The sequence below is a fragment of the Tenrec ecaudatus genome, chromosome 2 (genome assembly GCF_050624435.1).
Source record: "Tenrec ecaudatus isolate mTenEca1 chromosome 2, mTenEca1.hap1, whole genome shotgun sequence".
In the NCBI taxonomy this organism is placed as follows: Eukaryota; Metazoa; Chordata; class Mammalia; order Afrosoricida; family Tenrecidae; genus Tenrec; species Tenrec ecaudatus.
Genome location: NC_134531.1, coordinates 224,186,104 through 224,212,144, shown reverse-complemented (window position 1 = coordinate 224,212,144; position 26,041 = coordinate 224,186,104). Strand labels below are relative to the sequence as shown.

Sequence of the window (26,041 nt, the reverse complement as noted above, 5' to 3'; positions counted from 1 at the left end):
TATTAACATTATGGATGTTGGTATTTTTAAATTTTTATTGGGGCTCTTTTAACAATCCATACGTCCATTGTATCAAGCACATTTGTACACGTCACCATTATTCTTTTCAAAGCATTTTCTTTCTACTTGAGCCCTTGTTATCAGCTCATTTTCCCCCTCCCTCTCCCCGGGCTTCCTTTTTGTTTCTTGTTTACCAATGAATGGGCTTCAAATGTTCATGGAATACATTTTATCTATTTTTACTTATAAATTTTATTCTTTCCCATAAACATTTTGAAGCCCTTTCCTAATATTTTCTAAGAATTTCTTATATTAACCATATATTTCTTTTGTAAGAATTTAAAATGCAGGGAGGGAGGGGAAAATGAGCTGATATCAAGGGCTCAAGTAGAAAATGTTTTGAGAATGATGGCAACAAATGTACAAATGTGCTTGACAACAACGGGTGGATGGTGAAGAGTTGTATAACCCCCCAATAAAAATGATTTTAAAAAAAGGAATTTAAAATGTGCCAGGTGGCAAAAGTCCCTGCAGAAGCAAAGCTATGTGTAGATCACTGAAATTTGTAATGGGCTGTCTAGGTAAAAATGGCATCCAAAGTATCCATCTCATGCACAAGTTTTCCAGTGTTGCCAATTTAAAAACTTCACAAATATATTGGCCCTCCGCGTCCTACCTTAGGAACTCTAATATACTGGGGTTACAGAAAGATATTAAGCAGTTCTTTCCTTCCGGCAGGGCACAGCACAAGCAAGTAGGGCCACACCAAGGTAAATACTGTTAACTGTGGTATGAGGGAATCTGAGTGGGAGTCAGTCATAGGGGAGCTCTGAACTGGGTCTCAAAGGAAAGGTAAATGCCAGCAGGCGGAAGAACATTGTTGTCAAGGGAGCAGCAGCTTTGAAAAAGGCTTAAAATGGGGTGAAGCAACAAACTGTTGAGATGTGGTTTATATGGCTGATTAGGTGGACCCGGGCAACTTGGGGGCCTTATTTGACCGAAGAAGGAATCTGGACTATGAAGTGCTAAGAAAAGGCACTGAGGAGCTTTTAGCAAGATGATCCTACTTTTGTTTTTCAAAGACTGTTTTGGCAAGCTGCATACAGGGAAGGAAGAAAACACTGGGGAGTAATTAGTTCTTATCCAGGAACTGGGACAGAGCTGAGACCCCACCTAGCAGAGGTGATAAAGGGGCAGGACCGAAGGGTGAAGAGTGGGGAACGTAGATTTTCCTTTGAATGTCTGAGTTGATGGAAGCATCATTCAAGACCAGAACTTGGGAAGAGAAGCAAGTTTTGGGGGAAGAGGACAAGTTTCCAAAGCACTGCAGCATGATGGGGGGACCTAAATTACACATGGTGGAGATGTACTGAAGGATCTGTGTATCCGGAGCTCAGGAATCACGCTTGGGTGTTCCAATGAACCCCGATAGCTCCACAGGAGAAAAACCTGATGGCCATCAGCTCCCATAAAATCATAGCCCAGGCAGCTTTCCTTCATCACATGAGCTTGCTAGGAGTTCACAGAGTGGAACCAACAGCACCTAGTACTTATATTGGGAGAAGTGATATTAACAATGTCAACTCAAACCAACCCCATCATCAAGTTGATTCTAACTCATACTCTATGTAGTTTCTTAGCCTGTAAGTCTTTATGGGAGCAGATAGCTATTTTCATCTCCCCCACAGAGTAGATACCCCAAATTATGTGAAATGAATAAACAGTTAAAGGGGAGGAAGGGGCAGGATGGGGAGGTTGACAACATGATTGGAATACAGCCCAAACCATGAAATCTTTGGAGAAAAGGGATACAAATGGTACATTAATAAGTAGGGCAAGGACCAGAGAAATGTAGTCAGAAAGACAATAGAAAACAGGTTTGATTTCAGTTAACTATGGGAGTGACCAAGTGCATTGGTTAGTTGAAGATTTCATAGAGAACATGGCAAATTATGTGCGACTTTTTAAGAAATGGGTTTGCTACAACAAAAAAGGGAGAGAGGAAAGTAGAGGCAGAAGTAACAAGAATCACCTTGATTTTTATTTGTACTCCGATGATCTTCGCTTCCACTCTACCATGACCCGTCTCCAGGATGCCCTGGATCTTTCATTACTTCAGATTTCTCAATTTCACACACCCCACTTTTGGATGCCCTCTTCCCAAGTCATACTCTCTGGGACTCCTTTCCCAGACCCCCTCCAATCTCAATAGGATCATGGCTCCAATGTCTTTCATGTCGTCACCTCCCTCATGATCTGATTTGAAGCCTGGTTCTCCCTTAGCCAATTCACCTGGAAAAACCCCCAACAGTGGTGTAAAACACAACCAGGCTACCTAGTATGTTCCTAAACCAGGTTAGGCATTGCTGCTTCTGCCCCTCACCCCACTATTCTTTCTGCCTCATTTTAAATGGAGATCAGAAGGCTACAGAGGGCTTTTTGACGGAAGATCTGGAGAGTGAATGCTCCCAAATCACCCACTGCAAATACTATGGAACAGTTCTACTCTGACACACATGGTGCTTGCCATCAGTTGGCATCTACTTGGACGGCAACTGTTTCATAACCCAGCAAATCAACATTTTCTTAGTTAACTTTAATTCTTGCACCCAGCCATTTATTTCACATGTTCATGGTTCTTCCCTAAACCTCTGTTCACTCTTACCTGGTTACTATTATTTTAAATAGTTTTATTAGGGACTCATACAACTCTTATCACAATCCATACATACATAAATTCCATAAAGCACATTTGTACATTCATTGCCCTCATCGTTCTCAAAACATTTGCTCTCCATGGTTATTTTGTTTTGTAGTAACTTTATTGAGAGCATCCGTGCAGCTTACTACTCTATTTAAAGTGCACATCGTTTTGGGCATGCTCAAACTTGTGAACCATTATCATCACAACCTTTTTCATCATCCCAGATACCTGTATCCTTCAGCTGTTGCCAACCTGGGAAACCATGTAATCATGTACTTGCCTATTATGAACACAGCACACAACAGAGGCTGGCTTCTTAAGACTTTTTACACATTCATCTGTGTTGTACTTCACGTGTTTTTATTAGCAAATAATCCATTACATGGAGTGGCACCTTTCACCTCCCTACGTATCACCCAGTCTACCAGTTTACCGGCATCCGTGTCTACTTACTTTCTCCTTCTGTCTGGTCATCTGTGCTTTCCATTTGAACCAGGGCTCCCATTCGCTCATGTACACAACAGTAGCAATTTAGCAAATACCTCTGCGCTTTACTGAACCAACATTTTCTAATGGGGCTTCTATGTAATAAAAAGCTGTCATCCTTCTTTAAAAGCAAAAATAAAAATCTCTTTATTCTGCATCTTTTAGCAGTTGCCCAATTTTCCTAAGCTCAGTTAGACGTCCCAACTCACTTCCAATTTTTCCTGATTCTGGGTAGTTAGGCATTTGCACCCACTATTCCAATGAAATCATTTCCCGCGGGGTCACCAGGAGCCTTCATTGTTAACTTCAACAGCAGCCTCAGCACTCTTCCCTGGAGCATGAATAGTACCCAACAGGTGATGTCTCCTTCCTTTCCAGAAGCCCTTTCCCCGGCTACTAGAATACCACCCTGTATGTACCTGGCTATGCCTTCTTACCCTCCTTTGCTGAGCGAGAGTATAATGGAATAAGGTTACTTGACATTAGCTCAGTCTTTGTGACCTTGTCTAAGTTCATCTTTGCTTGTTTTCTCTGTCTATAAAATGGAAGTAACTTTGCCTGTCTCACAGGGCTGAAAGGCTTATTACATAATATATGTGTTTGAAAGATTAATGGCACATGGGAATACTCTTGGTATCACACACAACTGCTAAATGTCCAAGTATCTCAGGGCTCAGCCTCCTCGACTTCTCAATGTACCCCCTATTCCTAGGTACTCTCAGACTCCAGTCAGTGGTTCTTTCTGCTAATAGCCCCATAATTTACATTTTTAAACCTTACTTACCTATTGTTTACTTGACACCAACAGCTAGATATGATGGTCAAATTAACCAAAAACATTTTAATGTACTAGCTTCCCCTCCATCTGAACACAGGACTGGCAGGTGCACTTCACCAGATGCCACAGGCCCAAGCCTGAAGCCAGTGCAAGTCTTCCTTGACTCCCTTCTTTCCCACTGCATGTGTCAGAAAACAATTTTGAAAGCTCGACTTTCAAAATACGTTCAGAATCTAACCACTCTATCACCTCTACTGTATTACCCTTAATGTGAGCTGTTCACTCAATCTGCATCTAAGGCATAACCCCCCCCACCCCCGCCCTTAACTCCTATAACCTACTTATTGACAGCACACAGGACTCTGAAAATAAGACACTCAAATTCCTCCATCATTCTCATTGCATCCAGTACCTGGTCCATCCCAACCTGCTTTAAACCCATCTCCTCCCTCACTCTTCCTATGCTCATTTGTTCCCATTCTTCTTATTCACTCTTCCTTCTGTTAGAAATACTTTTCCTTTCTTCTGCATTCACCTGGCTTACTCCATCCCTTATTCAGCTTCCTCTGAATGTTATCTTCTGGCCATCCCTTGTAATACACCCAGTCTTTAAATTTAAAATGTAAAATTATGTATCGATTTGCTTATTTTCCAAATCCCTCTTAGAATGTAAGCCCCAGGAAAACTAGCATTGTCTTAATCCATTCCACTTTCCCTGGTACCCAAACAGGAGCCGGGCACCCAGTCAGCACTGAGTTGAGTACATGTGGACTTTGAATGAGTGGTGCTGGCACCAGTGAACACCAATTCATCAGGACGGATATTTCTCAGAAGGTTCTCCAACAGTGGTGGTTCCCCACTGCAAATCCAGCAGGACCTTTTACGAAAGGTTGCAGTTTTCTTTCAACATTTCGTTCCAGTCCTCAATAGTTTTATTTTTATTTATTCCTCAGAAAATGCATGACACTAGCCTTTTACATAAATATACCGCTCATATCCCACACCCCTGGCCCCTGCCCCAAGGTCCCTAGTGTTTTCTTTAGAAAATTGGAATCAGAGTACAACCACCAGTTGTACTTCCTTTGCCTACATTAATCTGTTAATTACATGTAGCACATACGCATTTGAAAAGATTCCTATGTGATTTGTATCATAGGCACATGGTGTTCTGGGTACTGGGAAAAAAAGCAGTTAGTTTTCAAAAATGAGAGGAAAGTGCATTTCAGATCGCATCCTACATAAAGATTACATGCTCATAATGCTAGCAAGAGATCTTATGAGGAATCTGAACTTTCAACAATGGACATATACTGAGATGTGTATGTTTTTAGCATATAGGGTATATAGTTTTGATAAAACCAAATACATGGCAATCAAAATTAAAAAAACAAAATCAATCTGAGACCAACTAGTATCTCCTAAAATGACTCCCCTGAGGCCCTCCCCGCAATAATATACAAAAATCTTCCTACTGTTGCCAGTCAATCTATTCAGACTCACAGGTACACATGACATAATTGAGCCATAAAGTGGTTCTTGGTCGGAATTTTTCCAGAAGCAGATCTCCAGGTCTCTCTTCAGTGGAGTCACTATGTGGGTTCAAAACAACCTTTTGCTTAGCACAAGTACTTAAGCAGTTGTACCACCAGGTGTCTTAATTTCCTGAAGGCTTTATATTTGATTTTTAAAATTTTAGTTTGAGTGCTGATATTTCTTCAATACAAGAGGCAAATATAGCAGCTATTCTTTAGAGTTCAGAATACTGTGATGCTTCAAAGTTTGTAATAAAAGCCAGCTTTCTGTCAGGTTGTCTGTAGTGCATGTTATTTTCAATGTCAGCTAGAAAACAATTCTTACCTGAAAATATGCATAGCAGTAGCTTCTATCTACCAAAGCCAAAGGAGGGCTTCTCCCCCTCCAACTTAAACAAGTGATTACCTTCCTCAAGCTCAAAAAGGTTTACATTTAATGATGCTAGAGTTCAGCAGCAACTTAGGAAGTGTCAGCCTGTCGAGCGATGCAGACAATGTGATAAGCCATTCTCAAGTTTTTTGCACAAGCCCTTCCCAAAGTACTTTACCATCTGAGAAAGTACACAGTGAATTTATGTACAAACACACCCAAGACAAACATGTTGCATCTTGTTATTTAGAATTATCCCCTTATATTGAAGGCACCATGATGCATTCTTGGACACAAACACTTTCCTAGTATAAATACAGTCAACAAGCTTCTTCCCAACCCCCTTCACTCCTGAAAAAATTGAAAAGATGGTATATTTCTAGTTTATAATCTAATGTACATAAACATATTAAAGTTCACAGTAAGAAAAAAACCCCCACAAAAACATCTTAAAAACTAACCACAAAACAACAAACATTAGGTGTTAACAGCAATTAAAAACTCTAATCTTTAAATGTTATTGACACTAATAGATTGGTGCTCTAATGTTTTAATTGAAATGTTCTCTTAAAAATGTCTACAGATAAGTGGAGAGCAAATGCCTTGAGAATGATTGGGGCAGGGAATGCATGGATGTGCTTTATACAATTGATGTATGTATAAGTATGGATTGTGATAAGAGTTGTATGGGTCCCTAATAAAATGTAAAAAAAGAAAAGAGGAGAAAAAAATGATTAGGGCAAAGACTGTACAGATATGCTTTATACAATTGATGGATGTATATGTATGAACTGTGATAAGAATTGTATGAGCCCCAATAAATTGTTTAAAAAAAATGTCTACAGAAAAACTAAATTCTAGACAAGAGACCAGGGAAATCCAAAGCTAAGTGAAACCACCACAAAAACAACTTTATAGTATTTATAGTACTTAAATTGAGGTAGCACAGTCGATAAAAATTGTTTGGTTGCTAATCAAAAGGTTGGTGGTTTGAACCCATCAGTTGCTCTTAGGAAAAAGAGGTGGCAGCCTGCTTTTCTAAAGACTTACAGTGTCTTGGAAACCCCACGTGGCAGTTCTATATGGTTGCTATGAGTCGAAATTGAGTTAATATGCAGTAAAATTTTAAAAACTGAAGTTGTTGATCAATGTATTACTATTCTAGGCAGTTTTAAGAGTTACTGCATAAAAGTAAACGTATCTGCGTATGTATACAGGTCCACCACAAACCGCCTTTGTCCATATAATTTCTGGTGTCCAAGTACAGGCTCATCACCTTCCCTGCCTACTGGGGTGATTCAGGAAACATACCTGTGTCTCAGGCCTGAAGCACACCATACCAAGGGTTATAGCAATCCAACCTGGAGGCCACCAATTTGAGATTTTCTTTAAACCCACCGGCAACCATAAAAAGAGCAATTACATGGAAAGCAACCACACAAGTAATCTACTCTTATTTTTCAAACGAACTATCATTCACAGTACTATGACAAACAGAGGGAGAAGTCTGTGAACATCAATCATGAAAAATGTACTTGGCAGGGGAAGAGGCTTCAATTCTCCATAAAAGGAATGAGTCCAACTTGGAAGAGTTTATCCTTGGAAAGATATTTTGGATATACTGGTAACACAGTAGAGATAGGTAAAACAAACAAACATTTTCTTTTGTGTATGATTTTTTTATTGTTTGGAACACCAAAGTAACCCAAGTTTCACATTTACAACGAATTTTTTAATTAAAAGAAAAGCGCTATACATCATATTAGAGGGTACATATTATACAAAAGTTGGGGGAAAAAATAAACCACAGACACTTTTACAGTAAAAAGAATGAGCTAACTGTTTTTCTCACATTCCTTCTCTCCTTACTGGACTGTGTAATGTTGTCCTTAATTTTACCGAACCCACCAGTGTTCTAGTACCTGAATGTGTTGTACTAAGAACTTGAGCAAAGGTTGCAGATTTAAAAATCAAATGATATTAAAACTTGTTTACAGATTAAAAAAAATCAAATGATGTTGAATTATTATTGTGCATCAAATAATTTTTTTCATGTTGAGATATCAGCATTAAAACTACCGAAAGCTCTAAGAGGGAGGTTTCATTCTCTCCACGTTCAGAAGCGTGGGCTGAGCCTGACTGCAGATATAGTAGTCACTACTCCAGCACTAGCACCCTCGACTAAGTCTGATCTCACAGAAAATTATTCAAATCAAACCATTCCTTAAGGCCACTGCCTCCCCTACAGCATTTTGAAGATCTATTGCATACTTGCATCTGCTGATTCAATTAAGGGTCAATGGTACCTGTCAGTGAATGAAAATCATTTGAATTAACAGGAAGACTATAGATACTAAATTATGTGATGTAAACATACCACTGTGAAGATCAGGCTTTCTCAGCACACCAACTGAGGTGGATTGTGTATGTGTGAATTGAAGATTGGGGATATTTTGAAAATCTCTAAAGGCAACTATTATCAAGACACATGTCTCAAAAATCTGCCTCTGTCAACACAAACAGTTAAAATGCATCAGAGCTTCAGTAATTTTAGGATGGTAAAATATAAACATTTTTCCTATATATTCTCAATATCTCTGCCATTTCTTACCTGTAACATACACCCACCACTCAGTGGGTGTCTGTCCTATGTCAGGCACCCGTGTATGTTAACCCATTGAATCAACACAACACTTTAGTGTGTCATTTTTATTTCCCTTTCTACAGATGAGGAAAAAAACACCTGAGGTGTGATATTTTTTCTAAGCTACAAAGAGTTTCTGGTGTATAGCACAGCGCCTTATTGTCATAAGCAAAAACATCAGAGCACCAAAAGGAAATGTGAACGCGATCTTAACTTCAGCACTGCCACTGGTTAACCTAACCTCATTTACAGATTTAGCTTTACCTCAACCTAATTACGAAGCTTTACAACAGGAGGAATACTGTTATCTGATTACTACAATTCTTATCAAAATGGTGGAACTGTGATTAGGGTCCTTTGGATCAATTCTCTTTTATTTGCAGCAACATTTAAAAAATCGCCCCTGTCCTCCAATAAATCAGTTCTTAAGAAATATTCCTTTTGTTTCCCACTAAACGAATATCATCCTCAGGATGACAGAAACCGGTGCATTTTCAGTTAAGAATATAGCTTTTATTAAGACAGTTTTCATCGTAATCTGGTCAAACCTTACTCTTTTTTCAAACTGGTTAATATTATGAAGCTAATCAGAGGTGAAACAGAAACACCTTACACTGCGAACCACTTAGCCTCTACCTTCACACAACTCCTATTCCTGTGGAAAAACCCAGAGAGATGTAGGTGGGTGGTGATAAAAGCTGAAAAGATTCTAGGTTTGATTCTTTTTCTAGCAGTGCTTGGTTTAAAACAATGTTTGTTTCAGACTTACCAAAACTTTTGATGTGTTTCAGAGCAGTTTTAAACACAGGCTTCAATACAACCAACGGGGACAGCTTAGTCTTTAAGATTATTTGAAAGCAGTGGTTCTTAACTATTGAAGATTGTAAAACATTCTCATTCAAAAACTCATCCAAGTATATATTATGTGGCCGGCCTTTTTCTAGCTCAGAAACATGCACAAACAAATGCAATCAAGTGATCTCATTAATACTCGTGACTCCTCAAGGAGGAAATTCTATTTTAAAGGGAATTCATAAAGCGGTGCATGGGTGGGATAATGCAGTCAAGGAGTTGAGCCATCATCTTATTACAGGTAAGCAACATAAAACAGATCCAAAGATGTTTGGTCTCCAGGCTCCTAGTCCAATGCTCCTTCTACTACATGATTTCTGTTAGGAGGCAGAACTCTCCAGAGCAACTTTCTCATTAAAATAGACAATTTCCATTTTTATGACAACTACTGTTATATTACTAGTGAACAATTTTTAATCTCAAATTCTGTTTTACCTTTACCCATTCTGTGTACTAAAGAAAATAAAAATTATTTTACCATCAGCCTAAGCTTCGTCTTAGAGAGGGCAGGAGACAGCATGCCATTTAAAAACAGACAGATTTTTATTATAAATATAATACACACAGAGTAAAACTGTCCAATAGTGCTGAGGTACAAAGGGAAAAGTAAAAATTCTTGACCAAAAATAAATATCCATAGTCCTAAATTCCAGAGGTAACCAATATCTCCTCCCCAAGATAATCAAATCTTAAAAATATCCATGGGCTCACATAAACAGTTTAATACTAAGGAAATAGGAGGTCGCCATTAAGACAATCAAGTATAGATTATAATTGGCAATTTCACTTCAAATGAATTTGTTTATTTAAAAGATAGTCTACTACTCTAACCAGTACGTAATTCTAGCAAGCAAGGGTTAAGGGTATTAAGTCCCCTCCCTTTAAGATGTAAACAGTCTAAATGACTGATTTAGATTTAAGAGGTGATTCTCCTGAAAGATGTGTAAGAACACCAGGTAAAGCAGGAGAACACTGAGGAGTCAGGGGAAAAACATTCACCCAGGCTGTGTACCGCCCCTAGGGAACAAAGCCATCTCACTGCCATGGCTATCCCACAAAGAAGGCAGCCAGTGGCCCCGGGATGGGGAAGGAGTCCTAAGTTATGTCAATCATAAACTTTGTCCCAATTGCTTTTTAGTGATTATTTTAATCATTTATCTATTTCTAGTTAAAATATGCAAATCTAGAGTTTTATTAGAGATGGACAAGCAAACATGACTATCTTTGAAACTTGTCTCTTGGGCTACTCTCTTGGTAAAGACCAAGGGAAGAAACAAGGGTAAGTCAAAAGGCACTGCTCCAAACCAGTAGAAACCTTTATAAAGCAAAACCATCAAAACATGAAGCTATTGTTTCTCCATATAGCTCACCAGAAGACCTAGTGGTGTGGTGGTTTAAGAGCTGGGCTGTTAACCATTAGGTCAGTGAGATCAAAAGCACCAGCTACATGGAAGGAGATGAGGCTGGCTGCTTCTATAAAGATTCAGAATCTTGGAAAACCTCGGGTGAGGTTGCACACAGTTTTACGAGGTGGCGGCGACCAGATAGAATCAACCTCATGACAGTAGTTTGGGTTTTGGGGTTTTAAACCTTTCCCTAAACAGTCTGTGCTCCATCCTGGCCCATCAGGTCGTGAGGACGATGTTCCCAATTAAAGCAGCCAGTCGACAGAGAGGACCACATGGCCGGCCCCACTATGAGACATGGAGCCCCTCACTGACCCATGGCCCTATAGGGGACAACACCAGAGACACAGAGTGGGAAGTGCACCCGATCTGATCCTGCCAGACCAAGGCAAAACATTAAGGGGTGCAACAGAACAGCAAGGGAATGGAGTGGCCGCCCCAGGGAATGCTGAAGGTGGACTTTGGGGCCAGGGCATGGTGCCCCAACATACTGGACTGGAAAGCACTCCTAAAGGCCAACAAACAGTCCTTTAACTAACTATAAGCCTCTCGTTCTTGTGCTTTGTTTGTCATTGTTTTGTTGTATATTGTTGCTTGGTTTTGCTCTGTCTTGTTATTATCTCTGCAGGTCTATCTAAATAAGATAGGCTGGATGAACAATCTGGAGAAGAAAACAATGGGACCGACAGTTCCAGGGGGACATGGGAGGAGGAGATGAGGGGAAAAGATAGTGGTGTTAACAAACCCAGGGACAAGAGAACAGTGATCCAAATTGGTGGTGAGGAGGGTTTGAGAGACCTGATTGGGCACGATCAAAGGTAATGTAACCAAGAGGAATTGCTGAAATCCTGGTGGGGACTGAGCATGCTGGTGAGACAGGAGGAAAGTAAAAGGAAATAGAGGAAAGAGCTGGGAGGCAAAGGGAATTTATAGAGGTCTACACAAATACATTTACATATGCAAATACATTAATATATGTAGATAGGGAAACAGATCTATGAGCATATGTTTATAGGTTTAGTATTAAGGTATCAGAAGGACATTGGGTCTCCACTCAAGTACTCCCTCAATGCAAAAATACTTTCTTCTATTAAATTGGCATTCTATGATGCTCACCTTCCCGACAACTGCTGGAGACAAAGAGGGTGAACAACCAAATGTGGTGAAGAAAGCTGATGATGCCCAACTATCAAAAGATATAGCGTCTGGGGTCTCAAAGGCTTGAAGATAAACAAGCAGCCATCTGGCTCAGAAGCAACAAAGTCAACATGGAAGAAGCACACCAGCCTGTGCGATCACAAGGTGTCGAAGGGATCAGGTATCATGCATCATCAGAACAAAAAAAATCTTACCATAGTGAATGAGGGGAGGGGGAGTGTGAAGTGGTGACCCAAAGCCCATTTGTAGGCCACTGAACATCCCCTTACAGAAGGGTCTTGGGGAGGAGACAAGCCAGTAAGGGTACGATGTAGCAATGATGGAAAAATACATCTTTCCTCTAGTTCCTAAATGCTTCTTCCCTGTCCCCCACTATCATGATTCAAATCCTACCTTGCAAGTCTGGCTAGACCAGAGGATGGACACTGGTACAGATGGGAACTGGAAACACAGGGAATCCAGGGTGGATGATCCCTTCAGGATCAGTGGTGTGAGTGGCGATACTGGGAGGGAATAGGGAGGGTGGGCTGGAAAGGGGGAACCGATTTTAAGGATCTACATGTGACCTCCTCCCTGGGGGGACAGACAACAGAAAAGTGGGTGAAGGGAGATATCAGACAGGGCAAGATATGACAAAACAATAATTTACAAATTGTTAAGGGTTCATGAGGGAGGGGAAAAAATGAGAACCTGATGCCAGGGGTTTAAGTGGAGAGCAAATGTTTTGAGAATGATGAGGGCAATTCATTAATGTACAGATGTGCTTTACACAATGGATGCATGTGTGGATTGTGATAAGAGTTGTAGGAGCCCCTAATAAAATGATTTTTTTAAAAGTCTGTGCTCTTTGATCTATACTAAGTCAAAATGGCATCCTTAAGAGCTCAGATCATGTTTTTCCTCAAAGTTCTTTGAGTTTGGGAAGCAAAAAGAAGTCTGAAGGGGCAAAACTCAGGGATGAAGGATGGATAGGGAAAGATTTCCCAACAAAAATTCTTGTAGGACAGCCCTTATAACCCTGGAAGATGAAGCAGGGCTGTCAGGACAGAAAACATTCCTTTATACAACTTTGCAAATCTTTCCCTCAGCAATACATTTTTAAAGTATCCTACAACTTTGCCCAATAAATCCCCCATGATTGTCCTGTGTTCTTGAGAAAAATCTATCAAGAACCCCTTTGAGAATACAAAAAACCCCTTATAATGTGCTATGCTGACCTCTCTGCCTTGACCTTAACGGTCTAGCAATCACCAGAAGTTAACTATTCTCTTTTTGAAGGAACCCTCAAGGAAACTAGGACAAGGATATTTCTGAAGGAATTTGTCTGCAGCCACGCACTAATCACAGGACATGTTTGAAAAGTCTTATTTGGAATAAGCCAGTGCATGTATGAACTAGAGTCCTAATAGCACTACTTTTTGACTCACCCTTTCTTTTTTAGGAGTAAGATGTTACTCAAAAGAAAAAAATTAGCCTGAGAGAATGAACACATTATCAGAACAAGCACTGTTTAAAAAGAAAAAAACAAAACGTCCTAACTTATGAAAAGAAAAACAAAAACAGATTAATGATAAAAAAATCAACTTACCAAGAAGCGAAACAGGCTGGGTTACCGGCGGCGTGGGCAGACTCGTGGGAGCAGCAGGTGGCACCGCAGAGCCATACATTTTCACACTGTCACCAGTCTCGGCACTTCCTCTAGCCCCAGACACCACTGTTGGAATGGGATTTCCAATAGGTAAGACTTTTGTAGTGTCTTCATTTATACCAGCGATAGTAGCTAAGGAATATAATCACATCAACATGTGAAGCTGAATAATTAATTGCCTCCTTGGCATGGTAGGCATTCCTTTGGCAGACTATTGTCTCTAGAACTGGTTTACGCTCCCTTCTACAACCAAGAGGACAGGTGAACACAAAGGGTAAGTATGCTTACAGTTTGGGATGCTGATTGGTGGAGTGTGAGGAGGAGGAATGGATACTGGTGGTGTTATAGGAGGTGGGGGTCCAGGAGGAAGAAAACCTACAAGAAAAACAATTCCAATTTATGCTGTGCCACTTCATTTTGGGTTCGAGAAGAGTGTCTTCTCAGACGTAACATACCTGGTGGTAAATGCATTGGGTTGAATCCTGGGCGCAAGAACGGCGGTGGTGGAGGTGGAGGAGGAACACCAGGACCAAAGCCTGGAGGGGGGATTCCCAAAGGAGGTGTGAAAGTAGGTGGCTGGAGTGCACCAACTACAGGAGGACCTGGCTGATGGGGTGGGACCTACAGAGAAAGAAACATGAGACCACACATCCACCACCTCCACGCGCACAGTGAGCGATACAATGTCCTACAGCTAAAAAAGAAGTTCTTGCCCCCCTAAAATTATGATCGCGCAAATTAGATAATAGCTAGTAATCACCGGTACACACCACACTCAGAAGTCAAAATTTTTACTTTCTACTTTATGATAGCACATTCATTTCTAAGTTACCATCCTGTATTGCTGGCTGAGGAGCCTTGGTAACGTAGCGGTTACATGTTGGGCTGCTAACACCAAGGTAACCAGTTCAAAACCAATAGCTGCCCCATCAGAAAAAGACAAGGTTTTTTACTTCTCTCAAGAGATACAGTTTCGGGGTCTTAAAGGCTTGAAGATAAACAAGCGGCCATCTAGCTCAGAAGCAACAAAGCCCACATGGAAGAAGCACACCAGCCTGTGCGATCACGAGGCGTCCAAGGGATCAGTTATCAGGCATCAAAGAACAAAAAATCATATCATTGTGTGCTCACCTCCCTGATACAATTGCTGAAGACAAATGTGTGCATAAGCAAAAGTAGTGAAGAAAGCTGATGGTGCCCGTCTATCAAAAGATATAGAGTTTGGGGTCTTACAGGCTTGAAGGTAAACAAGTGGCCATCTAGCTCAGAAGCAACAAAGCCCACCAGCCTGTGCGCAATCACGAGGTGTTGAAGGGATCAGGTACCAGGCATCATCAGAAAAAAAATCGTATCATTGTGAATGGGGGGGGGGAGTGCAGAGCTGTGACCCAAAGGCCATTTGTAGGCCATTGGACATCCCCTTACAGAAGGGTTTCAGAGAGGAGACGAGCCTGTCAGGGTGCGATATAGTCACGATGAAACATACAACTTTCCTCTAGTTCCTAAATGCTTCCCTCCACCTACCCACTATCATGATCCCAATTCTACTTTACAAATCTGGCTAGACCAGAGGATGTACACTGGTACAGACAGGAGCTGGAAACACAGGGAATCCTGGGCGGATGATCCCTTCAGGACCAGTGATGTGAGTGGCGATAGCGGGAGGGTGGGTTGGAAAGGGGGAACCAATAACAAGGATCTGCATGTGACCTCCTCCCTGGGGAACGGACAACAGAAAAGTGGGTGAAGGGAGATGTCGGACAGGGAAAGATATGGCCAAACAATAATTTATAAATTATCAAGGGTTCATGAGGGAAAGGGGGTGGGGAGGAAAGGGGAAAATGAGGACCTGATGCCAGTGGTTTAGGTAGAGACCAAATGTTTTGAGAATGATGAGGGCAATGAATGTACAAATGTGCTTTACACAATTGATGTATGTATGGATTGTGATAAGAGCGGTATGAGTCCCTAATAAAACAATTAATTAAAAAATAGTTATAGTTTCAGAAACCCGCAGAAGCAGTCTTACCTTGTGCTATAGGTTCACTAAGAGCTGGAATCAGCTCAATGGCAGTCAGTTTGAATTTTGTATATTGGTGTCTGACAGAATGGAGAAAAAGCAAACCTCACACAATTACTGGAATGAGAGGTAAACAATCCCAAGAGTAACGTCAAGAGGAATTTTGCACATTAACATATAGGAAATTAAAAGTCCAAAGGGGAGGTGATTTGCCCAAAGCCACACCGATGAATATACACAATGGAATTGATAAACAAACTCAGTTCTGTCAGAACCCAGATCCTTTTCTTAATAACAGGTTGGTTGGCTACACGACACACACTCTTAAGAATGTGCCATCAGGTTAAATAACATTCAACTTATTAACCAGATTTCGTTAAGAAAAAATAAGAAATTATGTGGAACCAGTCAAATTCCGGATTAAGCAGCTCTCCTTCCCTCAAAGCTAAAACAGAAACAACAAAACAACCAACCAACCAAGCTCACTGTCACTGAGTTGATTCCGACTCACAGTGACTCCAAAGCACAGAGTGGAACTGAACTGTCCCTGAGCGTTTCCAAGAAGCAGCTGGTGAGTTTGAGCTGCTGACCCCCTGGTTAGCAGGAAACGATGCCACCTTCCCTCAAAGCTGTTTCCTGTGAGTACATATCCAGATTACTTCAGAGCTTTAAGGTCCCTGAAGGATAAATGCCCGATAAGAAAAAAAAAAGCAGAATACATGTAACTCTTAGTTTCTTTTTAAAAAAAATTTATTTAAGGTCGTGAGTGAGTGAAACAGTGAGTGAGTGAAATAGTGAGAGTGAGATAATGAGTGAGTGAGACAGTGAGTGAGTGAAATAGTGAGAGTGAGATAATGAGTGAGTGAGACAGTGAGTGAGTGAGACAGTCACTCTTAGTAGTTTCATGTTGGATATATTACAAGGTAAGACATGTTGAATAATACATATAGAAGTATGACAATAGTTTATTGTTTATATTAACACTTAAAAATGTGTTGACTTTATAAACAATAGACCTGGATGTACAAAAAATTTAGAATGTGTATGAACTCGTATCTCTAGAGACATTTGTAATCAACCTTTTAAATAAGGTTTAGCAATCTGTCTTTCAGACACAAGTGTAAACAATTGCTACAAGCGTCTCACCTGCGGAGGAGGTACTGTTATAGGTGCAGGGACAGGAATCGGAGGGACAGGTACAGGCAAAGCTTTAGGTATGGGTGATACTGGTTCTGTGTGTGAGGTTTCTGCACCTCCATTTTGAGCAACTTCATTTTCAGGCTTCTTGGGAATTCCTTTCCAATCTGTGAGAGATAATGAAATTGAACAATACAAGTTTACAATTTTCATTGAATAACTCCAGACCTAGATAGGGTTTTTAACATGTTAATTATAGGCAAAGCCTAGCAATCTATTGAAGTTAGTAATTCCTACAATTAATGAAATTAAACAGTAAAAACAGTATAAAACAATGCTTTTTATATATACCAACATTCTAAGCACTTTACATAGGAAGGGCATCCACAACTTGTCTAGGTCACACACCTAGAAAGTGGCAAGATTATAAGTCAACTCACTTGATTCTAGACTTTATGCAATTACTGTATATACTTGTGTATAAGCCGAGTTTTTCAGCACAAAAAATGTGTTGAAAAACTGGGGTTCGGTTTCACAGGTCAGTGGTACCCCAGCGAGGTGTAACATCTTGCTGGACCCCCATCCCTCCCCCCGAGGTAATGGGATGAGCACCCGTTATCTCATGGGGACTGACGTTTCTCCACTGTTCATTCAAAGCCCTGCTGACACTGCAGGGCTTTGAATGTTTGTTTACTCACATCTAACCAATCAGAGCCGTCCTATGACATGGACGGCTCCAATACGCAGAAGCACCCGTAGTGATTCACTTATGCTGGCAGATGAACTGGTAAGGATGTGTCTGTGTCTGTGCTCTGTCTCTCCCCTCTGGTCTCGGTGTTAATTCACATCCTGCATCTCCTGCCCGCACAGACTCTCCCGCCCCCCTCATCCAACACATGGGGGGGGGGGTGTTTTACCATGAAAGTACTTTTTCAAAGTCTTGTCTCTTAAAATTTTATTTATTTTGTCAAAGTCTTGTTTTTTTTAATCCTATTAGAAATGGATACTCTTGAACCAAAACAAAAACGCCGGTCATATGAGGCTGGTTTCAAAATGAAGGTTTTGTCAAGGGCAGAAGAGAGCAATAACAGTATTGCAAGTAAGGAATTCTGTGTTGATGAAAAGCAAGTGAGGGAGTGGGGGAAATAAAGGCTGATTTGTAAGATTTCAAAAGTTAAAAAAGCTCATCATGGTTTAACGTCTTTTTATGGGGCTCTAGAGAGTGAATTGCATAAATGGGTTATGGAGTGTTGTCAAAATGGTTACTGCGTGACACGCATGAGAATCCTCCTATGTGCTCTACAAATGGCTAAGGCTGACAAATATAAAAGCACCATGCATTGAAAAATGTGCTGCATCAGCAGGATGGTGTACCCGCTTCATGAGTAGGTTTGGCCTACTATGTTTGAGACAAAGAACAAAGATTTCCTAGAAATTGCCACAAGACCTTGAAGAAAAAATTATGTCATTCCAGTCATTTATTATAAAACAAAGAAGGATTTATAACTATGACTTGGCAGATATTGGGAATATGGATGAAACTGCCATGACTTTTGATCTTCCAAGCAACAGAACTGTGGCAAATTTAGGAGAAAAAACATTTTTCTCAAAACCACGGGAAATGGAAAAAAAAACCAACAACACTTTATAGCTGTTCTATCGGGTTTGGCTAATGGAACTAAGCTGCACCCTGTCATTATTTTTAAAAGAAAGACCTTGCCTAAAAAGATCAATTTCCCACCAAGAATTACTGTGCATGCACATGTTAAAGGCTGGATGGATCTTAGATGGAACAATAACATGGCTGGAAGAAATTTGGAACCGACGACCAGGAGCAGCCATACAGAAAAAGCCATCATTATTTGTTTGGGATATGTTCAGAGCCCACCTATCTGATGACATTAAAAAATTTGTAAAATCTAGTGAAGTTACTTTAGCCGTTATTCCAGGTGGGCTTACATCTTTACTGCAGCCTCGGGATATATCTTTGAATAAGCATTTTAAAGACCGTGTGCGAAGGAGGTGGCATGAATGGATGTCATCTGGTCAAGCCCGACTAACAAAAGGAGGAAATCTCATGAAGCCTGACATGGAGTTAATAGCAAAGTGGGTTCGAGACGCATGGGAAGACATTCCAGAAGACATGGCGCGACGTGCCTTCCAGAAATGTAGTATTAGTAATGCTATGGATGGCAGTGAAGGCGATCTCTGTGACGACAGCGTCTATGATAACCTCACACCACCTGAAGCTCTGCATTGGGATATAGATGATGATGAGGAATCCAGTTTTGAAGGATGTTAACTCTTTACATTTTAGCTTGGTTGCTGATTGAGCTCAGGGACTAGTACTCTTAAAGTATCACTGTTGATACCTTGTTGTTTTTGTTGAACCTCTTTTCCATTTACTGTGCTGGTTTACTGTTAAATGACGTCCTTTTATTTAAAATAATATTGAAATACATTACTCCACTGATGTTTCAATTTTTTAGTAATTTTATTTTCATTTGTTTTGATTATTGAAACTCACCAATAACTTCTGCATTTTCCATCCTAGGCTTATACTCCAGTCAATCAGTTTTTCTGGTTTCCCAGGTAACCATTGGGTACCTCGGCTTATACTCGGGTCGGCTTATATTCGAGTGTATACAGTAATTACAACAGTATAATACTTTAAGTATTAAAACAATCACATCAACAAAGATAATGAAGCACCCTGTATCTCTGAATAAACAGTCCTCATTATTAAAAATAGTAGAGAGGAACTCTCGTATAACCATCAACCTATTTCTACATATAAGAAGCCAAGCCATCTTTTCCCTCTGCCAGCTGAGGCCTTATTCTATTACAGACACTCCTCTGCTCTCTACCTAACCTTTTCAATAACCCTCCACTAGGATCTCAAGCTCCCAGGAACTTGGGAGAGCGAGGCTGGAAATTCCACTGCCCTACTTGTACCTGGGTCAGGTTTTCATAATGCCTTGACCTCCTGTGTGCCTAATATAGATGCCCAGTTTTAACTGCACATGAAGATTCTTATGAGGACAAGAGGTGTGCAAACAGTACTGAATTGTTTCACCAGCTCTTTGCGTTCAAACCACCTGTCTTGTTTGAAACTACCCTCAAAGTTCATTCTTATTTTGCCATACTATTCAATGCTGCTCTTCATTCTGGCCACCTGACCGCAAGTCATGCCTATAAATGCTTTCATTACTCCCACTTTAGTCACACTGTCAATCTAGCATTTCTCTTACCTACACCAACAAATACCTGGACCGCCCTGTCTTACATGCTTACTTGTCCATTGTTCCTCAGGATATTTAAATGTGCTCAAAGAAATTATGATGAAGCACTGGATTAGAACATAACACCAATGGCATTCCATTTAAGAGTCATATGGTATATATTTTTTTTTTCACAGGGAAACGCCTAATTGATACTATAATTAATAATTTTTTTGTGTGTTTGCAACTTTTCCGTTACCTATTAAGTTGTCTAAAGGCAAAAACCAGGCTTGTCTTACTCACTACTGTATCCTCCATTTGTAATGGATATGGTACACAGTAAGTATTTGAACTAATTCCAAACGCACTTTCTAATGAAGAGATTGATCACACGAATCACCAAATAAAGAAGTGAATGTTAAGGAAACAGAATACTACCTTACCTGGGTTAAGCGTGTCACTGTCTAGCATTCCTCCTTCACAAAAACCTTCCAGCTCCTCAGGTTTGACTTTGTCCCATGGAATATATGTAACACCAAGTTCTACATCCCAATACTGCTTATAATCTGCCTTTATTCCTTTGTTTAAGGCCCAGGCAATCTAATTCACAAAAGAATATGAAATGGAAAAAGAAGTCATAAGTCTTCATAGTTAACTACTCTCATTATTCTAATCTCACACACCTCTCACCCCAAAAACTTGGGGTCCCTTTTGAAAGGCTGTATCTTTTTAATTTTTAAATCACTTTATTGGGGGTTTGTACAACTCTTATCACAACCCATACATATACCATTGTGTCAAGCACATTGGTACATTTGTTGCCATCATCATTCTCAAAACATTTGCTTTCTACCTGAGCTCTTGGTATCAGCTTCTCATTTTTTCCCCTTCCTCCCCACCCTTGCTAATTTATAAATTATTATGTCTTACACTGTCCAACATTTCCCTTCACTCACTTTTCTGTTGTCCATCCCCCAGGGAGGGGATTATATGTAGATTCTTGTAATCCACTCCCTCTTTCCTCCACCCTCCCAGTATTGCCACTCTCACCACTGGTCCTGAAGGGTTCACCCGTCCTGGATTCCCTGTGTTTCCAGTTCCTCTCTGTACCAGTGTACAACCTCTCGTCTAGCTGATTTGTAAGGTAGAATTGGGATCATGATAGCAGGGGGTGGGGGTGGGTGGGAGGAAAGAAGCATTTAAGAACTAGAGTATTAAGCCTTTGGGAGCCCGATCTAGGCATAGGACTAGGATTCTTACAAGCTGTGTAACACTGAGGCAAGATGAACTTTATCTAACAATTTCTTTGAAAAAGTTCAAGTGTTTTCTAGAGGAATAATACCCATCCACTTGTATCCTTACTTCCATGTTTAGTGACTGTTATCCAGTTAATTGTACTATCAGATGGCAAACTTTAAGAATACAGTAAGGAAAATCAAATTATTTTTGAATGACAAAACAATTAAAAGGAATTATATTTAAAGTAACAATGTATTTTTGGCCAACCTATCTACATTTACAACCCCCCCCCCCCCCCCACCACCACCAAGAAAAAGCTGCCATTCCTCTAACGGTAAAAATTTTATGGTTTGCAGAAGGCTATGGAAATCCAAAATGCTTTTGCGGGTTTCTCCTCATGGATTAAACCTCTGATAAATCCCCTCTGACCACAGATAAGGGATAGTTTTAGAGTCAGACAGGGAGTACAGTAAAGTCGATTTTGGCAGATGTAGTTAGGTTAAAATGCAATACACATTATCTGATCTCCCTGTAGGCCTCCTTTAATGCTGTTTCCGTTTTTAATATTGTCTTCTTTCTCTCTGACAGAGGTTTTTCTGTGTTTTGTCTAGTAACTGCTGTTGGGTTTCATTTTTGCTTGCTTGCTTCCTGTTGTGTGTGAAATCCAGGATAGGTATATCTGCAGAGGCTGTACCTGGATGGATAGCTCCTTACGGGATGGGGAAATGGAGAGCTAACAATGTGAGTATGAGAATAAAAGGTCTGAAATAGATTGTGGTGATAAGTGCATAAATCTTACTATGATGACTAAAATTCTATATATGAAGCATACGCCAATGAAACTATTAAAAACAAGAAAAACATTATAATTCCCAACTCCCAGGGAACGAACAACAGCAGCATGGGTGAAGGGTGACAACAGATGGCATAACACATGAAAATAAAAATAATGTGTCATGGTTTCATGAGGGTGGGAAAAAAGAATAGTTGATACCAAAGGTTCAATGAGAAAGAAAATGTTTTGATAAGGATGATGGCAATATGTACAAATGTGATTGATACAACTGATGAATGGATCAGTTGTAAAAGCAGTAAAAGTCCCCAATAAAATGACATATTAAAAATAAAATCAGGAAAAAAAACATTAGAATTCTTTAGGTAAGAATTACGTTATACTTTTAAGAACTGAATTATAGGTATAAAGCTGTACCTTTATGGATTTCTGGTTCACTTTATAGTTTCCTCGGCTCAGTTTCTGCAGGGCTCGATAAGCATCATGCCGATGAACCATGACAATATAGGCACAACCGCGGGGAGGAATCATCTGACCCAGAGACAATGGAAAGAATTACAAAATATGACAAGGACAACAGTAAAAAGCAGTGAGATAGAACATAAGCTACCATTTCCAAAAACTGATTCCCAAAACCCTTGTTCAGCTTCCTACAACCTGAGATGAATTTCATTTACTATAATAAAGAACACTGGCAACAAGTTTGATCTCAAATGTACTAATTAATCAACTCAGATCATTATGCAAAGCTTATTATGTATAAACTACAAGAAAAATAACTTGGCCAATTAAGGTAATAGCTTAATTTTAGCCACATCTATAAACCTGGAAAAATTGCAACTTAGGTTTGAGGTTCTTAAACTCCTTAAAATGACATCAATCTCCTATTTCTATTGTCATTAAAGTATTTAGTAAAATAACTCACATTAATTGACTCAATCGGACCAAACTCTTCCAAGAGACTGGCAACATCCTGCTGAGTTGTCCTTTTGTCCAGCTGTCCCACCCAGAGGGTAGTACTACAAACTTAAAATGAGAATCACAAATAAATTCACATTGACAATTAGCACCACTGTACCTTATGGGGGTAAAAAAAAAACCCCACACATTTAAATAACAAATCCTAGAAACTTAAAACATTCTAGAAAACTTGAGGCTATACTTTTGAAAAGTAACCAGGATATGGAAAGGTTGGAAAAAAGGTGGGACATGGGACGACCAAGCATTGTGATTACTAATCAATTTAGTGCTTTTGTTCACTACTAGTGGACTTCAAAAGGTTCTTAGAAAAATGTAACTGAAAGGACCAAAAACATTTAATAAGAGACAGTCTTTTCAACAAATAGTGCTGGCACACTTAATAAAAAAAGGACCTATACCTCGGCTTCATGTACAAAAATGAACTCAAGATGAATCAAAGGCATAAATTCCAGAGTTATAAAGCTCACCAATGAGAAAGCATGGACAAACATAAGGGTCCTAATGCAGGGCATACACATACTATCAAACATAACACAGAAACTAAACACCAAAAAAGGGCATTCAAAAGGCAAACATGAAAAAGTGCTCACAATCACTAGGCATCCAGGATATGCAAATGAAAACAAAGATATCACCTTATATCCCTAACAGTCCAATTAAAACAAAACAAAAACACAGTAACTGCTGGGGAAGGTGCTGAGAATGGAAGAATACATAATGCCGCTGGCAGGTCTGTGAACATGCACAACTACTGGGAAAAGTGGGATGGCACTAACCTCGGATAACTTTGAACAACCATGCCATAGGAATTAGAAATACCTCTTCTGGGTGTATAACCCAATGAAGAGTAACACCAACCAACACAGACACTCCCTAGGCTCCCTATGAAGAACTCCATGTTCATCACAGCACTGTGTTCACAACAGCAAGAAGTTGGGGGCAGCCTGAGAACCCAATAGTTAAAGAATGGATAGAGAAACTTAGGGACATGCACACAATGGAATACCATGAATCACTAACACGCAATGATGAAACCACACAGCATCTCCTGACATGGATAGAACTGGTGAGCAATAAGCTGAGTGAAGTCAGTCAATAAAAAGACATGGTCTCATAGTCTGTGAGACCATGAATATAAAGATAAAAACCAAGACAAAGACCTGTAAATCAAAGGAAACACTGTAGAGGTTCCCAAGGGAGGGAGAACAAAGGGGAAAGACAAACTCATGAACTAGAAGGTTGACAGGTATTGATTTGGGTGAGAGGGAGGATAGAGGTCCAAGAGAGAGAAGAAAAATCAGGGGTGGGTAAAATAGAATACAGGGAGTGGGAGTGTTTGATGAGCACTGTATTGCTTAATGCAGAGTTCATGGTCTGAAAGGTAAACATACTACCCAACCTAATTCATAATTAAAATTCATTTACACACAATCACACAACTGTATGAAAATAAAAATAAAGTCGATGCAATATCCCCACAAAACTTTTTGAAGTCCTCATATATGTAATAGTTCCTTCTCCAATTCCTGGGTATTTTCTTTTTTTATAATTTTTAATTTTATGTTTTCCAGAGTGAGGTTTTAGTCTTATTATGAATTAACTTCTTAATAAATTAATGATATACCAACAATATGTTGAGGACACCTTATTAAATTAATATTACACATTGATGAACTTCAGGAGATAATATAAACTATGTCTTCTACAAATTTCAAATTGATAAACAATATAATTCTGTCAAACAAGTAAAAAAACAAACATTTCTACTACATACAGAAGAGCTAAGTAATGGTTTTTTTACTATACATATAAGATCCGAGACTGTACCACTGATAACTGGTTTGATTCACTCGCTACTGCTACTTCTCAAAACTAGTTTAATATACAAACACCAAGGCTATGTACACGAATGCAAAAACAAGCTATGATTAAACACTCTTTAGAATAAAAATCGATGTTGCTACAACATTTCATTTATGACTTATAAGATATTTTAAACTCCGGACACAAAATGTAACATAGGAGGTTTGTGGAAGGTTAATTACCACTTGCAGTTTCGGGTTTGATTTGAGGAAGGCCTTTTTGTCTGCGCTCCCTCTCTTTTTCTCGATCTCGTCTTTCTTGGGACCGAGATCGAGGAGAGTGTCGCCGTCTATCCCTGGATCTTGATCGAGAACGCCGATGCCGAGATCTTCGCGATCGAGAACTAGACCTAGATCGTCTTCTCTTTGGTGATCTGAAAGTTTCACAGGCCGGGAGAAGAGACAGTGTGGGGAGAGGAAACAAAAAAATGTTTCTTATATGTATTAATTTGAGTAAGAAAACATACCATGGTTATATTTATAATAGCAAGGAATTGATTAAAGAACTTTTTAACAGGTCCAGTTAGAAAGCACACACAGAACCCAAACCAGATAAATAAGACTCTTCAGTTTTCCAAAGTACCTGTCATCTTCAGTTTCTTTGCTACAATACTGAATCCTATTACATACGCACAATGCAAAAAGCCTTTATCACTGAAATACCTTCTACTGTGATTGATCTTAGTAAAATATTTCCAGCAGTAAAAAAACACTCCAGAATGTAATCTAATCATATATGACACGATCTTTCCACATTTTTTTCAGGTTGGAAAAGCTGTGGAGAACTTTGGGTACGTAGTTCTTGTAATTCGACATTGTACACACAGGCATTGGAGCAACTCAACGGGCAAAAATGTGGGTCAGATGATCAGGTGACCACAGGGTGACTCATCTGTTTGAATACCAGACTCTACTCCACACATAGGGACACCGGCATCAATCGCCATTTTATTAAGAGGCTGTAAATGTGAAATTAACCAAACACAATTTTAGCCTCTGTTTTCTTAGCCACACTCACACAACGCCGTCGGCTCGATTCCAAATCATAGTGATGCAACGGGTGAGAGTAGAATTGTTCCAAGGTTTCTGAGGCTGTAACTCTTTATGGAAGTAAAAAGCCTGATCTTTCTCCTACGAGCAGTTGGTGGGTTTAAAGAGCCGGTCTTGCAGTTGGCAGCTCAATGAGTAACCTATGAGGCTACCAGGAGCT

At 39.8% G+C, this 26,041-nt stretch overlaps 1 protein-coding gene across 2 annotated transcripts in view; it reads right to left on the bottom strand.

Moving 5' to 3' along the window:
• Window positions 1-26,041, bottom strand: part of SCAF4 (SR-related CTD associated factor 4) — a 67,832-nt gene that overhangs the window by 4,875 nt on the left and 36,916 nt on the right. For both annotated transcript variants that reach the window (XM_075542377.1, XM_075542379.1), the window contains exons 12-19: window positions 25,015-25,205; window positions 22,914-23,014; window positions 22,406-22,519; window positions 20,400-20,556; window positions 16,745-16,902; window positions 14,034-14,199; window positions 13,867-13,953; window positions 13,519-13,644 (exon numbers count right to left, since the gene is read on the bottom strand). In XM_075542377.1, the coding sequence (XP_075398492.1) occupies window positions 13,519-13,644; window positions 13,867-13,953; window positions 14,034-14,199; window positions 16,745-16,902; window positions 20,400-20,556; window positions 22,406-22,519; window positions 22,914-23,014; window positions 25,015-25,205 (1,100 nt within the window). The remainder of the gene's footprint in view (window positions 1-13,518; window positions 13,645-13,866; window positions 13,954-14,033; window positions 14,200-16,744; window positions 16,903-20,399; window positions 20,557-22,405; window positions 22,520-22,913; window positions 23,015-25,014; window positions 25,206-26,041) is intronic.